The sequence below is a fragment of the Cibotium barometz genome, chromosome 24 (genome assembly GCF_041138505.1).
Source record: "Cibotium barometz isolate CiBa-2024 chromosome 24, ASM4113850v1, whole genome shotgun sequence".
NCBI classification, from domain to species: domain Eukaryota; kingdom Viridiplantae; phylum Streptophyta; class Polypodiopsida; order Cyatheales; family Cibotiaceae; genus Cibotium; species Cibotium barometz.
In genome coordinates this window covers 29,950,007-29,968,459 of record NC_141069.1, presented here as the reverse complement: position 1 = coordinate 29,968,459, position 18,453 = coordinate 29,950,007, and the positions used below count along the sequence as shown (strand labels likewise).

At 38.0% G+C, this 18,453-nt stretch overlaps 2 protein-coding genes across 2 annotated transcripts in view; one reads left to right on the top strand and one right to left on the bottom strand.

Annotated features, from left to right (window-relative positions):
- Positions 1–10,711: 10,711 nt before the first annotated feature.
- On the bottom strand, positions 10,712–14,623 carry LOC147625158 (uncharacterized). Its single transcript, XM_086818947.1, has 2 exons — positions 12,818–14,623; positions 10,712–12,734 (listed from the first exon to the last, which is right to left on the bottom strand). Exons 1-2 carry the CDS (start codon positions 13,696–13,698, stop codon positions 12,575–12,577), a joined length of 1,041 nt encoding a protein of 346 aa, XP_086675073.1. The 5' UTR covers positions 13,699–14,623; the 3' UTR covers positions 10,712–12,574.
- Positions 14,624–18,168: 3,545 nt separating this feature from the next.
- Positions 18,169–18,453, top strand: part of LOC147625157 (uncharacterized) — a 53,659-nt gene continuing 53,374 nt past the window's right edge. Inside the window, exon 1 of the mRNA XM_086817949.1 lies at positions 18,169–18,442. Coding sequence (XP_086674075.1) covers positions 18,169–18,442 — 274 coding nt within the window. The remainder of the gene's footprint in view (positions 18,443–18,453) is intronic.

Genomic DNA, 18,453 nt, shown 5'->3' with positions numbered 1-18,453 from the left:
GACTACATAGAAGGTGAGCATGAAGAGGCACCGGAGATACCAGAGATCAATCCAACTGCTGCTGCATATGTGAAAGAGTTCAAGGATTGGAACCAAGGAGCTAGAAAAGTTATGTATTCGCTCTCTATCAGTATACAAGACACCATGATTGGGCACATACAGGATGCCAAGTCTCCCAAGGAGGCATGGGACACCTTGGTAAAACTCTATGAAATGAATACCAAGACACGAAAGATACAGTTGAAGAATGAACTTCATACTGTGGAGAAAAAGAGTATGTCTGTGAATGACTATACATTGAAGATCAAGGGTATTGTGGAATCCCTTGCATCCATTGGTGTTTCAATAGATGATGAGATGATAAGGTGGCAGTCTGTCTACATGGTCTTGGGCCACAATACAAGGCATTCAAGACGTCTATTCAGACTCGGGAGAACATTCCCAATTTCACAGATTTGGTGTCTATTCCTTGCATCCATTGGTGTTTCAGTAGATGATGAGATGATAAGGTGGCAGTCTGTCTACGTGGTCTTGGGCCACAATACAAGGCATTCAAGACGTCTATTCAGACTCGGGAAAATATTCCCAATTTCACAGATTTGGTGTCTATGATGATTATAGAAGAGAAGAGCTTGGGTGAAGACAAACAATCTTCACAAAACAAAAACAGTTCAGAGCAACAGGCCTTCTACACAAGTTTAGGAAGAGGACGAGATAGAGAAGGCCGTGGACGTGGCCAAGGAGGTGGCCAAACAGGTAATCATAATTATGGCCACAGCAGCAGCAATAACAGTCCCATAATTCACAACAACAAAAACACACAAGTGGAAGAGGTCAATTCAGGCAGGGGGAGTCAAAGAGGTCATGGAAATTGGCAAAGGCAGTATAATGATACACGTGGATGCTTTTATTGTGGTAAGCCTGGACATGTGTAGGCAGATTGTTATTAGAAGAAGGATGATATGCAAAGTGGAAAATTGCACCAAAATAACTATGCATCCTCAAGCAAAAACAATCAAGATAATGAAAGGTTATTTGTTATGTAGCATGTCGTTAATGCCATGTCTGAAAATGTTGAAGCAGCACATAAAGATGATGTATGGTACGTTGATTTTCAGGTGCTTCGAGCCACATGACAAGTCATGGGGAGTGGTTCAAGGAGATGAAAAACCTTGAAAGACCAAGTTTTGTGGAAACAGGGGATGACACTACTCATCCAATTGCCCATGTTGGAGATGTGCCATTGTCTATACAGGATGGCAAAGTGAAGTACCATGCAGATGTACTTCATGTTCCAAACATAACAAAGAATTTGGTTTCAGTTGGCTAGATGATTGAGCATGGTTTGCAGGTTCGGTTTAACCCTGATGGTTGTTATATTGAAGACTTTAAAGACAAGTGCAGGTTGGTTGCAAAAGGCAATAGAGTGGGCAGAATGTTTACATTGAATGTAAACATGCCTGAAGTGAGTGCTGCGATGTTTGCAAATGGTTGCAAATGGTTCAAGAATTGTTGGCAGACACAAACATTTGGCATAAAAGAATTGGACATGTGAATGTGCAGAGAATGAAGTCTATGCAGACTAAAGAAATTGTGACAGGACTGCCAAAGTTTAAAGTTGAAGGTATGCAGAAAATATGTGAAGCATGCCAATTTGGAAAGCAAACAAAGCATGTATTTCCACGTGACAGAAATGTGAGCAAAAATGCACTAGATGTTGTGCATTCAGATGTATGGGGTCCTTTAAAGACCATGTCTATGGGAGGCTGCAGGTATTATGTGACATTTATTAATGACCACAAAGTGTGGGTATACTTCATGAAGGAGAAGAGTGAGGTGTTCACTCATTTTCAAAATTTCTGAGTTATGGTTGAAAAGCAAACAGGGAAACATGTAAAGTGCCTAAGGTCAGATAGAGGGGGAGAGTACTTCTTCTCTAAATTTTTACAGAAGAATGGTATTCAGAGACAGTTTACATGCAGATACACTCTACAGCAAAGTGGAGTTGCTGAGCAGAAAAACAGGCACATTGCTGAGATTGCGCAAGCATTGATGGGAGAGAAGAATATGCCACATAGTTATTGGGCTGAGGCTGTTTCTATAGTAGTTTACATCATGAACAGGACTCCAACTGCAGCCATCCATGATGTAACTCTAGAGGAGAGGTTTACTGGCAAAAAACCTGATTTGTCTCATTATTAGAAAGTCTTTGGGGATGTATTGCATATGTGCATGTGCCAGATGAGCTGAGAACTAAGCTGGATACAAATGCTAAAAAATGTGTGTTTATTGGGTATTCCCTTGAGCAAAAGGGATACAGGAGTTATAACCCTGCTACACGTGAGTTGAGGGTAAGCAAGGATGTTGTTTTTAATGAGATGAGCAGCTGGTATGCTGCTGAAAAAGAAGCTGTTGGGGCTGATGTGAGTGGAAATGTGGTTGCATAGAATACAAGTTAGCAATCACAGTCATTGAGTGGACCAAGAGAGTCCTCATCTGGTGGTTCAGTTGTTGATAGACCATGGAGTGGCAGGCTGCATCATAATACCAGTCCTACAAATGTGATTAGTACATCACATAAAGGCAAAGAGAAAGTGGTTGAGCCCCTTAGTATGCCTGACATTTCTGCAAGGCATTCTCATGTTGATGGAGAGTCTAGTGGCTCAGAGATGAGCCTTGATGAGGATCTTGGGATCCAGCTATGAGAACACCTTGTGTAAAGAAGGCTATGGAAGCCATGAATGCAAAGCTACGAAGATTTGGGAGAGTGAAGAATCCTGTGCAGAGGTTTACCTACTATGATGGTTATGTGGCACATCACTATGCATACATGGTAAAAGTTATGCAGGTTGTAGAGCCCACATGCATTAATGAGGCTGTTTGAAATGTGTGTTGTGCAGGTTATAGAGCCCACATGCATTAATGAGACTGTTTGAAATGTGTGTTGGGAGAAATCTATGTATGAGGAGATGGATGCACTATATGGAAATGAGACTTGGGATTTAGTGCAATTGCCTGAAGGCAAGAAAGCCATTGGATGCAAGTGGGTGTACAAAGTAAAACATAACAGTGATGGAAGCATAAGCAGGTACAAGGCTAGATTGGTAGCCAAAGGATATGCACACACATATGGCATTGATTATGAGGAAACTTTTAGCCCAGTTGCCAAGATGGAAATAGTGAGAGTTGTGATAGCAGTGGCTACGTCAAAGCAATGGTCTTTACATCATATGGATGTAAAGAATGCATTCTTGCATGGGGATTTGCAGGAAGAGGTGTATATGTTGCAGCCACCTGGTTATGAGGATGTGAGTCACCCCGAGCATGTTTGCAGGTTGAAGAAAGCCTTGTATGGCTTAAAACAAGCACCAAGAGCATGGTCTGACAAGATTTCTGAATATCCTGTCACTATTGGCTTTCATGTAGCCAATGTAGATTTCTCATTGTATGTGAGACACAGTGATAGAGGGGTTGTGCTTGTTGTCATCTATGTAGATGACCTGATCATTACGGGGGACCATGATGCAGAGATCTTTGATGTAAAGATCTTACTTAGATAGAAGTTTGAGATGAAGGATCTAGGGGAGCTCAGTTATCTCTTGGGCATTGTGGTGATTAGGTCACCATATGGTATTGGATTACTGCAGAGACAGTATGGCTTGGACATGATTAGGTCACCACATGGTATTGGACTACTGCAGAGATAGTATGGCTTGGACATGTTGTCCAAGTATGGTATGACAGGCTGTAAGCCTATGTCAGTGCCATTGGATCAGAATGGCAAGTTGAGTGTAGATTCAGGTGAGATTTTGGAGGATCCTACTATGTATAGGCGCATAGTAGGAAGCTTGATCTACATGACGATCACAAGGCCAGATTTGAGCTATGCTGTTGGGTTGGTGAGTTAGTTTATGCAGATTCCTTGAAAGCCGTATTTGGATGCATTGAGACGCATACTGAGGTATGTGAGGTCTACTTTGCATTGTGGACTATTTTATGAAACTAGGATAGAGATATGTCTACATGGGTACATAGATGCTGATTGGGCTAGTAGTATCTTAGATAGAAGATCTACTGGTGGCTTCATGTATTCTTTAGGGAGTGCTACTGTGACTTGGAGGAGCAAGAAGCAGCCTACAGCTGAGTACAGAGGTGCTGCTATGGCAGCATGTGAGGTAGCTTGGTTGAGAAAGCTACTTACAGATTTTGGTCTATCAGTGGGGATAGACAAGTTGTCATTTTCTGTGACAACATTAGCAGTATACAATTAGCTAGGAACCCAATTTTTCATGCTCGCACAAAGCATATAGAGGTCCACTACCATTTTGTCAGAGAGAAGGTTTTGGTAGGAGATGTTGACCTTATTTATGTCAGCACACAAGATCAGGTCGCTGACATCTTCATCAAAGCATTGGGTACAAAGAAGCTCCGCAAATTCAGGGCTTCACTTGGTGTACATGAGATGGAGTTGAGCTCGAGGGGGAGTGTTGAGATATCGAGCTCATCTAGTGAGGCCGTGGACCCGCTTGGGGGATAGGCCCCACACTTACACCACTGGCATGGTTGGTGAGATCATGGGTGATATGCAGCCAGTGGGATGACAGGCTGTGTGGTGACAGCCATTCTAGAGACTGGCATAGTTATAGCGCCAGCTCATTTAGTTGGGTTCTCACTATAAAGAACCCTAGTATGTATTTGGTTGAGTACCTTTTCATATTGTGTGTACTCTTATCTTTGGGATGACAGGCTGTGTGGTGACAGCCATTCTAGAGACTGGCATAGTTATAGCGCCAGCTCATTTAGTTGGGTTCTCACTATAAAGAACCCTAGTATGTATTTGGTTGAGTACCTTTTCATATTGTGTGTACTCTTATCTTTGTATATGGTGTGTTGAATGTTGTTGGAAGATAAATAAGATTTTCAGCCTCTCACCTTGTGTGTTCTCTTTTAGGGTTTTGTGAGTGTGTGTGTGGTTGCAAGAGCTCAAGCCCTCTTCTCCCCTGCATCTTTTCACTCCTTACCACCAAAGGTGTCAAAAATTCATCATTTCTTTAAAATATCTCATTTTTTAAGTTATATCTCTTATTTGTCAACTAAACCTTATACTCAGTCAACTCTTCATCTTATGTGAGAATTTACTCATTTTTGGGTATTTTCTTTTATTCATTGGATTTATCTCATCCCAACACTTGGATTAATCCTATTGGCCCATAGGAACCTTAATTGGACCATAATCCATAAATTTCTGAAAATCTAGACCCTTAGGCTAAGGTCCCTTATATCATTTTTAATTGATTCCTAATACACATTGGAGAATTTATTTTGAACTTCTGTTTCAAGGAAATAGATTTTAGATATTAGGAGAATTTTTATATCTAAAAATATCTCAATATTGAATTACCTCTCTTTAGAAATTTTCTTCTCTCTAGGCAAAAACAAGGAAAAATAATATTTTCTTGCATTCTGAAATAGGGAATGATTACAGGGGATTGAAGTAAAAGTTTATTCATTATTCAGGCTCAGGAGGAATCTTACACACTTTGTTGAGAACTATTTCTTATTGCATGTAAAGTGATTATGGGATTACACCTAGAAACTGCATTGAGTGTGGTTAGACGGGGCTTCCTTGTAGGTCAAGGCTTGTAGACACTTTTTCTTTGTTATTACAAGGTATAATGGAATAAAAGGCATGAAAATGATGTAGAACTTCTCGACAAGTGTGCCCTTTTGATTGTGGTGGACTCTGTTATCCAATATAAGTGTATTCTTAGCATTGAACGCAAGATGTACTCTCCCATAATGTAGTTAGGTTTTTAAAGAAGATAGGTTTATACCTAACTTCCCATTGACTATATCATAGGGCTCCAAGAAAATACACCTGCTAGGTGCAATCTCCTATTCTAGAGACACTTTTCTTAATATGCCCTCATTTTTTGGATACCTGCAAAAACTCCATACAAAGACATGGAAGAACGTTCAAGCACCATTCCAGAAATGCATGAGAGTCTTTATGATGAAAGACATGACGAAACGCATTTATTGGGTGACGTTCTAAATATTTCGCATATAATGGGGATTTCTCAATAAATTTTTCTTCTAACAACCTTTGTAAGAACCCATTTAGCTCAAGCACTATAGCCCTTTTCTCCTCTTCTAGGAGACTCAACACATACCGAGGTTCAAGCATAGATAAGATCTCAAGGAGAATAGTTTCTTTGGATGGATGCATGCAATTAATCATGCTTAAGGCTATTTCCCTCTTTAGTCTCCACACTTCGTGAATCGGCCTATGAAACTATTGGCCCTTGCATGCCCTCAATCTGACTTGTATTCTTAATCTCAAGTGCTTCTCATGTGCAAGTCAATATTCAACCAAAACGAAAAGGCATGGCCCAATATCTGAACCATAACCATCAAACACATAACATACCTTGCATAAAAAAATTAAAAAATGAGGAAATCTATTAAGATGTAACAAAATTAAGAGGAATGTATAGATGGAGTGAAAAATGTAGTCATGTAGGGAAATAACAGAGTTTCCATTATAATGATGTTTGCATTACAAATACATGTTTGAAGAAGGATCCCATCAAGATTAGTAATAATTGGTGGTCCCAAAAAATCTTCCCAAATCCATTCAAAATTAGAAAGCCACTCTTTACCTACACATGCTTCAAGAACTTTTGCCAACAATAAAGAGGAAGAACATGCCTTGACATCCTTTCTGCTATACCAACCTACCTACTGCCACTTCTCCCTTGATCTCCCCATCTACTTTCCTAGCACCTCTATCCCCCTCTCATCTCCCAAGCTTCCCCCACCATCACGCTCCCTTAGGCAGCACGGTGGGTAGAGGGACGTCCTTAATGGACTCACTAGGTGGCCTTAATGCCATAAGTCAATCATGCCTCTCTACCATCATATGTCTAGGAAAAAGGGGAGATCCATGAAACCCCTATCAGGAGTAACAATAGTAGATGCACCCCCATGGCTACCCATTCAACTAGCTTGATCCTCTCAATGAGATTGATCTTGATGCCACCCTCATCAAAATCTTGGACTAGTGATAATGCACATACTTTATCCCTAACACCAATAGGATCAATGATTGCCACACAACCAATATATGCCTTATCAAGACTTATCTAGAATAGAACTTCAATCAATGGTCCAAATCTATCATAAGAGAGGGACAGTATGGGGGCTACAAATGACTATAGGCCCGGGAAACTCCAATCATGCATGACCTCATAGGGGAGAAACTTGTATCTTCTCAATACCAACAAGTGTTGGAAAGAGTACAACTATGCTCCAAGGTATCTTAGGATCAACCCTCTTTATTTCCTAATCAAATACTGGAAAGAGCTGGAGAAGAACCCAAAGCTACAGTTCAATTTCCCATGCATACCTTCACGTCTACCATGACCTCATAGGGGAGAAACTTGTATCTTCTCAATACCAACAAGTGTTGGAAAGAGTACAACTATGCTCCAAGGTATCTTAGGATCAACCCTCTTTATTTCCTAATCGAATACTGGAAAGAGCTGGAGAAGAACCCAAAGCTACAGTTCAATTTCCCATGCATACCTTCACGTCTACCTTGACCACCCCTAATCCTCTATGAAGAATGGATGATTTAAAAAATGTGTAAGTTCATCCAAGATTACAATGTAGTGCTAGACCCCTGATATGGTCCTCACCATTCACTGTTTTTGATTCATCTTTGTCCTTTTAGCAGAATTTCTTGACTAGCATCATGCAATTGATGATTGAGAATATTGGCCATGGCCTTTGACATCAAGGGTTGAACATTTGCCAAATTCTCAAGAACTATAAGTGAGTTTAGTGGATGCAAGGCTGGTGCATTCTCACATTTGAAGATATGTTTGAGGCATCCCACAAAGCCTTGCATCAAACCACCATGAAGTTTTGCTTTGACTTCTACTGGAACTTCATAAGCTTCTACCACTAGACTCCTATGGAGCTTAACTATCAATTCCAAGTGTTGTCACATGATTTTACCAACAACATTATGGATATTTAGGAATTAACAAAAAACAAACAAAGACATATTCTTAGAAATAAACAAGGATGGTAGCACATAGATTGAAACATTACACAACATTGTGAAGAAAAGACATTCGTTTTCCATGAAAATTATGTGAAGAAAAGACATTCGTTTTCCATGAAAATTATGTGAATTAATCATCCTTGATTACAACAATGCCTTTCTCTATATAGTGGGTATGATAGCTACATTACTGGAGATGTCAATAAACATCAACGCCTTATGGATTCTCCTCCCAAGGTAGTTAATATTCTCGAAGTGTTTAGACTCACATTCGTAGACTCACATTCGGCCTGGACTCGGGTTCTTCCAAACCAACATATGGCACACCTGCCCCGGTGGAATGGATTTCTAATCCATAGACCCAAACCCACTTTAAGCTTCACCCTCCATGCCCAGACCATGTTATGGATTATGGAAATTATTAAAATAATTCTGTGGTGAGACCATGTTATGGATTATGGAAATTATTGAAATATTTTTGTGGTGTACTTTTCATAGATATTTATTTTTTATTATTTGCCACATGGTTAGTGACTTATTGGTAGGTACTGGTCGTGCCATGTTAGGTAGATATGTTCGGTAGATAGTCACTAGATATAATCTTGTGCATGTGTTTTTAATAGCATATGAGTGTGGCAGGGCTAGTGCCGGTACCATGATGATGGGGTTACACATTTTTGTCATGCATATTGGATGCACATTTTAGTATCTCTATGTTCATGGTTGGCGATATTATATTTTTGGCAACATTATGCTTATGTGACATTTTATGGAGTGGATTTGTGGCCATCACTATCTTGGTCATAAAATGGTTGTGCACATATTTATTATGCACATTTGTTATGCGACATATTTTTTCAAATGGTTTGTTTACCCTTAGTAGATGGCCCATATTAGTTCATGCATGCCACTTTGCTAAAGTTAAGGCCCAAAGATGGTTCACATTACTTCATGCATGACACTTTGCTAAAGTTTAGGGGAAAGGCCCAAAATGGAGTGTAAAAGTCATTTTTTGGTTCACAAAATAATATATCTAAATACACTTGCTTGAAAGCATGAGCCATCAAGAAAGTGGGGGGAGATTGTACCCAATGTGTGTGTCGTGCATCTTCTCTTCTTTCATGTTCATGCAAGTTTATTTCTCAATATGCTATGGTGTTTTGAGAGAGGTAGAATGAGCTTTGTCCATTATTTTATTGAATTTGTGCATATGAGGACCACAACCCTATTGCAATAATGGACAAAGCTCATTCTACCTCTCTCAATATGCTATGGTGTTTTGAGAGAGGTAGAATGAGCTTTATCCATTATTTTATTGAATTTGTGCATATGAGGACCACAACCCTATTGCAATAATGGTACTAGAGCAAGGCCCACATCCAAAAGTGTTGTAGCGACTAGTCCTTGGTAATCATGTCACCATTGAGCAAAAAAAAAAACTATTCCTTGGAAAGCATGCCACTTGTTGCTGCGCAAAGAATCATCCTAGAGGCATGCTGCATGAATGTGCTGGAGGACAGTCTAGCCTACAAAATTGGGTACACCCAATGGTGACCAAGTATGTCATAGTGCAAGCCCACAGACTCGAAGGCCCAAGGCCCTATCGAGGATCGAGGTCATTTAGTAGGAGTAAGTGAGTAAAGCCCACAAGCTCCCTCTCTCTCTTCTCTTTCACCTCTTGGATACATGTAGATGAAACCAACATACTATATATACCCCTCTTCCCACTCCCCATGTTTTGCCTTATGGGATTTGTCCTTTCCTTCTCCCCTCTCCTCATTCACCCTCCCAATTTTTCATGAACCCACCTCCCCCCAAAATTTCTCCCCAAATTATACTATTCTGCTTCTAAAATCCACATCACCTCCAAATTCACCTCTTTAAATTCCCCCCTCTTCACCTCATCAACTCCGTCATTTTCAGCTACTACAACAATAAAAAATTTCATTGTTAATTCATGTACAAAGTGATTTTCAAGCTTCATAAGCAATGTGCTTGTGAAGGTCTCTCCATCATCAATTTCCATGTCAAATCAACCCTCTTGCTTCAACAACGCCTTCAAATCTTTATTTTGTGGTACAAAAGCAACAAATTGAAGCAGATTGGTCATGGAAGCATTACCTCTCATCCTTGATCTATTCAAAGCAAGGTGATCCTCTTCCCACATCCAACCCTTGGCATCTCTTTTCTTAATCCAATCGTGATTTGCATTTTGCAAACAAGGTAGCCAATTTTCCCAATTCAAAATGATTTCATATTCAAGTGATGATTTTCATGATCATGGCTTCACTAATTCTCCACTTCCTAAGCTCACACGGGATTAAAGACTTTCTTTGATCTAATCTCAACTCCAAGAAGAGAAAAAACACCACATGCACACACTACAAAAGTGACCATAGGCACGTTTATAGATGCATTTTGACAATAACACCTAGCCATTTGAAAATACAACCGATCGTGAGTTGTAGTTTTGAGAGACCAAAAAAATCCTTTAAAAACAATCCAAATCTAGCACCAAAAGAATCTTTGACGTGCCCAATAAAGTAGAACTTTAAAAAGAGACTTTTTTGCTTAACTTAAAACATACTTGCAAGTGATTCATTCGCTAAATTAAAAATTTGCCAAATTTTTCACTATTTGATGTCTAAGTACAAGCCTATCCCTACAAAATCTTAGAATATTTCAAACAAAAAAACATGACACAAAAGTTGCAATAGAGACTCACAACAAAGAGCTTCACTTTGAATACAAAATTATTGCTATCGTTACTAGAAAGCAAAATATAACTACTTTTATCGCACAACTTCAATGTCATGATTAAATTAATCTTCATTGATTAAAAAAACAAGTCTTATTATGAGACAATTCCTATAAATGCTTCAATAGAGACAACATTTGACTAATTTTTTGAACCAATCTCAAAACGCAAGCTCCTCAAAAAGATTTGTAATGCTAGTTTTGAATACAAACAAATGTTGTTCAAAACACTCTCAAAACCTAGAAATCCTTGAAGACCCCCAATGAGGATTTAAATACCAAAAATTGTTTGAAACTACAAGTGTCTAAATCTATTCTAGCATAGGAAATTCCTCCTCTTCATGACTAACTTCTTCATCAGTTTGCTCGCGTCCTACAATGAGTGGTGTTGACTCCGTAAGAGGAATATCAATATCCACAGTATGTGGATCTTCATAAGGCTCAAGATCTGCAAATTGCATTTCATCATCAGGTCCAAAGGGAGGCTGAGGTTCTCCAGATGCATCCACCACTCTTGGGTTTGCTGCCATGTTTTTCATTCCAACCTCTTGAAACTCATCCGGCAATTCTTTCATTGCAGTGACTCGTTGTTGAATAAAACGAACTTGAACTGGATCTAGCTCAATAGCAACAACATTCCTTCCTTTTTTAAGAGCACTAATAGTGGTTGTTCCTAAGAAAAAAAGAATCAACATGGTAAAGCTCACTTAAATGAGCAATATAAAATATGTAATAAGTTAAGGTTGCATGATTACCTGTCCCCGCAAAAAGATCCATGATCCACTCTCCTTTTAAAGATAGAAGCTCAATTAAATCCATCATCAAAAGTTGTGGTTTTTGATAAGGATTCATGATCTCATTTGAATCACCAGAAAGATCCCTGAGCTTTCGACACACGCCTGGTCTATCAAAAATATTTGTTCGGTTAGGTTTCGAAGCAAAATTAAAATTTCCTTTACTGTTCGGACCCGCAGGAGACCAGAAACCAATGGTAGCAAACTCGGCAGCAAAAGAAAGTCTGTCAAGCTTATAGCCTTTGATGTTAGGCTTTGTCCTACAAAAGAAAAAGTTAGCCTTTGATGTTAGGCTTTGTCCTACAAAAGAAAAAGTTAGGCTTTAACTTAAGCTTTTGTAACTTGCAAAAGAATGCTTGAAATTTAACATACCATATGCATAGCTGATGGACCATTTGATTGTCAATGAATGCTTTCTCTGCAGCAGAGATTTGATCATGAGCATGAAAAATTACCAGTGCCCATGATTCAGCCGTTGTGACCTTTTTGAAAGCGTCGATGACTCTTTTATATGCACTTACACCATACTTTACTTCATCGTGTATTGAGTGTGGTGCCTTAAATCCATACGGAGCATCAGCAATGGCTAAAGTAAAATGTTGTGCAGTCACAAACGATTCCATGTTCTCTACTTTGCCTTCATGAACAAAATATTGAACTGGTTCTGCAGACACATCATCAGAAATGAAAATATTTGCCTCTTGAATGGTCTCCAAAGTTTGTGCCTCTTCTAATCTCTTCCGCTCTGCCCTTGCGCGACTCAAATGTTGCTCAAACTCTTGAGGAATGCTCTTTATGGGAGCACGAGGTGCTCGAGACTTGTTAAAATGAAAATAAGTAAACATTAAATATATTCTAGAATACACATACAAAAATCAAAATCAATTTTTTAAAATATTTGATCTAAATTTTTACAAAACCTTCAAAAACACTTAAATAAAAAAAAATCTATTCAAATATGTAGTTTACTTACTGCATTTTTGAAAAGATAAATGAAACGCTCTAAGGAGCTTGGCTGACTAGTGATGGGATGAAACATTTGAACCTCGTTCCAATCCTTGCAATTAAGTTTTTCAATCATGATTCTTTGCATGTACAAGAAAGTCTTTTGCCTGTTTCAAAAAAACACAAAATAAAAAAACAACTTTACATGAAATAAAATAAGTAGATTTAAAAAGAAGAATTAGCAACGTACTGTTCTAATTCCTTTGCCATTTCATCGAGTGTCAAAGAACCTCCTTTCACTCGTGCCAAGATGGGTATGATAATATTTTTCTCGCGTATTCCTTGCATTGCTCGCCAATTCGTGATACGCATTTCTTCAGGAATTGGCTTCAAAGTGTCCTCATTCCCTGTTCCTTTGCCCTTTTGACTTCCAGGTGGGAGCTTTACTTTTTGCCCTTTGATTTTACCTTCCTCCCAAAGCTTGAAAATGTCTTCTTGTAGATCCCATATCTCTCCATCACGAAAGGCTAACTGAAAGAAATTGTCATGACCTCGAACATTTGTTTTTCCAGAGCGTCCAGCTTTGCTTGACTTCTTTGTGACAAGACCAACTTGCTCACAAAGCTTGATTTTGAAAGCTTCATCAACTTTATGACCTTGCTGAATATGATTGATCCACTCGTTGTGAAAAAATCTTATCTTTTGTAAGAAAGACATGGATAGTCGCATCTCGGAATCAATGTTGTGATCAAGGGCAAGTAGCTTTGCATCATCATCACCTAACCCAGCATAGACCCATGCTAGGACTGTCTTATAGCTCTCTACATGAGGATACTCAGCACATAACTCTTTTTTAGCAATGAGAGAGTGAGTTCCCCCCAAGACAAAGTATTTGTATTGATTGATTTTTGATCTCTCAAAACTCTCTTTCTTAACACAAGAAGACTTATCCACAAGAACAAGAAGGGGTAAAACATTTGTTGTTGGTTTCTCCTTCATCATTACTTTAAGATTACTCACATGTCCAGGGACAATGGTTCGAACTTCTAGTGGTCTCTTATTTGAAACAGGATCTAATGGAGGACGTTCTATATTAGACACTAGTAAAATTAAGGGTCTCTCATCAACCATATGAAACTTTTTGGCTTTATTTCTTATGGTATTAAGACCAGAAGATTCTGAAGGATCAGACTTTGGAGCTCCAGGTCCAGAAAGCAAAGTATCACTCACATCTTGAGACTTTGACCCAGAAGTCTCTTCAAGAACTTCAACATCTTCTTCTGAGTCATCTATGTCTGTACCTTCATTCTCTTCATAATCAGAATCATCAGTGGAGTGGTTGGAATTGTACAAATTATCATGATGCTCTTGAAATGCTTCAGAAAAAGACTACAAAAAAAGAAAAAGAAAAAGTCATTCTAAGTAGAAGAGGATTTTAAGACTTGATAGAGTGAACTTAAAAGTAAGAACCAAAGAGTAACTTATGTAAAAGTAAGAACACTTTAACCATTTCTTTGTATACTAGAATACATGGTAAACTCATTAAACCAGACATAAAAAGTAAGCCAAACTTCCTTCTTGCTAAAATTCATTCAAACTAAACAAAACAAACTTCTTGTATACTAGAATGCATTCTAGCATATGCTAGAGCAGACAAACTTCTTGTATACTAGAATACATACAAACTAGACTTGACTATTCCTCTAAGTGTTTCAAGATATGAGCTAGAAAGACAAGAATTAAATAGACTAAAAAACAAAGAATAGTTCTCAATGTATTCTAGAATACACAAAGATAAGAAGTTTTTTGAACTACGTGTATACTAGAATACATACAAACTAGACTAGACAAACTTCATGTTTATTAGAATACATGCAAACTAGAGTTGACTTGACCTCTACGTATTTCAATATATAAGTTTGAAAGACATGACTCAAACAAACTTAAAAAAGAATAACAGTTCTCTACATATTCTAGAATACACAAAGATAAGAAATTTTTTTAACACTAATGAAAAAAAGGTCGAGAGAAAGATATCCATACCCGTTTGCGAGTAATCATTGCATCTCTAAACTCTTGCTGGGTAAAAACAGGATTCATCTCTTCAAGCCGAAAATTAGCAGAGAAAACTCTAACTGCAAGAAACTTTCCTTTGTTGTTGTCTACCAGATGATGAATGATCCCACGAGATATACTTTCTTTGACTTCAACAATGCGACCATAAGTTAAATACTTTGTATTTTCAGAGTCTCCTTTTTCTTCCGCAATAGAAAGGAAAGGTGTGTTTGGCTCAACGATTGTCTTGTGCTTACCTACCATGCCAAATTGAATTGTCCAAGCAAATCCTTCTCGTGCTTTACCTCTTGCACTACTCCAAAGAGTTGTAGCTTCCATGCTTGAGGACTTTTTCTGCTGATGTTGAGTTAAAGGTGTGGTTCCTTGAGATGATGGAGGAAGTCCATGAGTAGCTAAAACCATTCTGCTTGATGGTGGTTGATCTTGTAACTCTGGAAACTGGTGAGCTGCTAAAAGTTGTCTTCTTGGCTCACTTGGACGTCTATCAGGGTTTGGAAGAGTCACAGTTACTCGAGGTGCTTGAAAGTGAGGACTAACTGGAGCAGGTTGAGATCGAGAAGGTGTCAAGACTCCTGAACGTCCTGAGCCACCCACAGGGACAGATGCAGTTGCTTGATTACTTTTCTTTTGCTTCTTAGAAGTTCGAGCATCACGTATTGGTGAGGCCATCTTAAACCTAAACAAGACAATAAAAAATCATTATCTCATTGCTAAGATAAAAAAATAGAGATAAAATCATATTTTTCAAAAATATGATTTGTTAAATGAAACAACATTTAAGATTAGTAAATGTGTATGTAGGGCAAACAAACGAGAAAGACAAAAAGTGAAAGAGAACAAATAGACATAGAGAGAAAGAGAGAGAGAGAGAGAGTGTGTGTTAACCTCCATGCAAGAACGGACCTAGATGTGTAAGCAAACATGAGATAGGAATGTAAGAGAGAGAGCTCCTCAGCACACTAGAGAAATAGAGGGAGAGAGAGATGTATTCTAGAATACAACAGGTTGTTTCCTCCAAAGATGTGTTTTGTAATTGAATTTCAATAAATGACTTTCTAGAGCTGTGTATTCCAGAATACAACTCACAAGAAGCTTCTAACCACAATACACAGATATAAAAGAGAGGAGAAAGCACTAAGAGATGAATAGATCAAACCCAAAACAATTAGGATCCTTTGTATCATCAAAGTACTTACAGAACCTCTTTCTTGAACACAATTTGAGAAAAATTTACCCCCAAAATCTATCTTCTGCTACGTTGCTCTGATGAAGATTCTGACCACTCCGTTGGCTTCAAAAGGGGGGTAAAACTCCAGGACACCTGGTTGAAATACTTGCAGGTCGCTCCTCCTCCGTTTTTTATATTAAAACTACAGTTTGCTGTTTTTTTGCCGCGCGCGCGCGATGCGAACTCAAGAGCTTTTGCTTTATCCCAAAATCTATCTTCTGCTACGTTGCTCTGATGGAGATTCTGACCGTTCCGTTGGCTTCAAAAGGGGGGTAAAACCCCAGGACACCTGGTTGAAATACTCCCGGGCTGCTCCTCCTCTGTTTTTTATGTGAAAACTACAGTTTGCTGTTTTTTAGTCGCGCGCGCGACGCGAACTCGAGAGCTTTTGCTTTCTTTGCATGTCTTCTAAAATTAGATAAAAAGCAAATCTTTTTTGCATGAAGGTCTATTCTAATGGTTTACATTGAGTTTGGTTTACAGTAGAACACAGCTTGCCGAAGCCGTGTATTCTGGAATACAACTCAAGTGAAGAGAGAAGTTGTATTCCAGAATACAACTTGATGAAGATGTGTATTCTGGAATACAACTCAAGTGTAAAAAAAAGTTGTATTCCAGAAAACAGCTTATTGAAGCTCTGTATTCTAGAATACAACTCAAGTGTAGAGAGAAGTTGTATTCCAGTATACAACTTGCTGAAGCTGTGTATTCTGGAATACAACTCAAGTGCAGAAAGAAGTTGCATTCTAGAATACAGCTTGTTGAAACTGTGTATTCTGGAATACAGTCTCAAGTACAGAGAAGTTGTATTCTAGAATACAACTTGTTGAAATTGTGTATTCTGGAATACAATCTCAAGTACAGAGAAAAAATATATTTTTGAATACAGCTTGTAAAAGCTTCATATTCTGGAATACAACTCAAGTGTTGAGAGAAGCTGTATTCCAAAATACAACTTGTACAAGCAATGGATTCTGGAATACAATCTCAAAGTGCATAAGTGTTAAATTTTTAAAAATGTGACTTCAAGCTTTGTATTCTAGAATACAAACTACTTAATACACAAGAAACATGGCAACTTATCGATTTTTGTGTTGTATTCCAGAATACAACACAAGAATTAGCTTTTTAAAAAATGAAGTCATTATAATTTTTAAAAATTATTGATTAAATCTTTATTTTATAAAATATTATTTTTTCAACCTCTTTTTTTCTTAATTTACGTATGAAATCTTCGTTTTGGTATTTTTGTGTATTTAAAAGACAAACAATTCTTTCAAAAAAATACCTTTTTAAAAAAAGTCTATTTTTGAAATCACTTACCTCCTTAGATAATATTTTTGTTTTTCTTCTTAGCCATAATTTCCTCGTAGCAAACTTTGAACCAAATGACAATGAAAGAAAAATTCAAAATTGTAACAAATAACAAAGTAATCAAGAAAATGCATACCTTACAGAATTAAACTCAAGAAAAATGCTCCAAATTTAAAAAAATGCTCTTGTGGCTCTCTTAGCGGCAGACCCTTGGAATGTGTCTCTAAAAAGGACTTCCTCTCATCTTTTAAGTCCCATATTTTATAATAATTAATAAATTTTAATATTTATATTAATATTATTATTTTTGAATCTAAGCATTAAAAGTAAGTTATTTGGATTTGAGATTACACTCCACTTTGTAGCTTAGACCATTGTTTTTTAGAGAAACTTAGAGGTGTGAAGTTCCTAGTCATGGCAGGGCAACAAAAGTCTCTCTCAAGCTCATTTTGCTCTTTTCAAGTGCCTGTATCCGTACTCACTCCTAAAAGTCTGAGCCAATCTATCAGTGATGATGATGTTACAAGCCCACTATTTGCTAATTTATCAAATTCTGATACCGATGTTCCAGTTTCTCCATCATTAGTTCAGCCTATTCGTGTGGAGACAACCACTCCCTTGAGAAGAAAAGACAAGTTTTTGCATCGCAATGCATTGAGAGAGGCATGTAGGGTGTATTGTTGTAAAAAAACTGCTTAAGGACACTTGGATTCAGAAAAATTAAGCAGGAACGTGAAAACTTCTTTGCTTTAAAACGTGCTCAACAAAATACAGCATTACATGGTTTTTTATTAAGGTCTGGAGAGAAGATAAAATATACAGTTTCTGGCACGATTGTGTGTCGAAAGTGTTTTTTTCAAGTGTTTTGTTTAAGCAATCAGCGGATGCAAAAGATCTTAAAGCAGTTGCAACGGGTGGAAGAAGATTCACGGTACTCATTTAGTACACGTGAGACTCCTCAGCTGTGTTTTCTCAAGAGCTGGATGGAACGATTTGTCACTTACAATGGTGAGCGTATGCCAAATTCAAAATTCACCCATTTGCCTGATAATTTTACAAAGGGAGAAGTTTACAACCTCTACGTGGAAACGTTGAAAGGAAGAAACATGTCATCTCTTTCATTTACTTCATTTCTTAGAGTTTGGAAACAATATTTTGCTGATGTGAAAATTCCCAAGAAAACTAGAATGGGGATTTGTCAAATTTGTGCAGAGCTCAAAGCCAAAAGAGATGTTGCAAAGACATTTGAAGAAAAAGGTATGTTTGAT

Bases quoted from the DNA above. Each gene is read 5' to 3' on its own strand.
- LOC147625158 (XM_086818947.1), bottom strand. From the start codon at position 13,698: ATGGTTGATGAGAGACCCTTAATTTTACTAGTGTCTAATATAGAACGT. The intron at 12,735-12,817 runs GTACGTTGCTAA...TTTTTGAAACAG, and splicing joins ATGGCAAAGGAATTAGAACA to GCAAAAGACTTTCTTGTACA.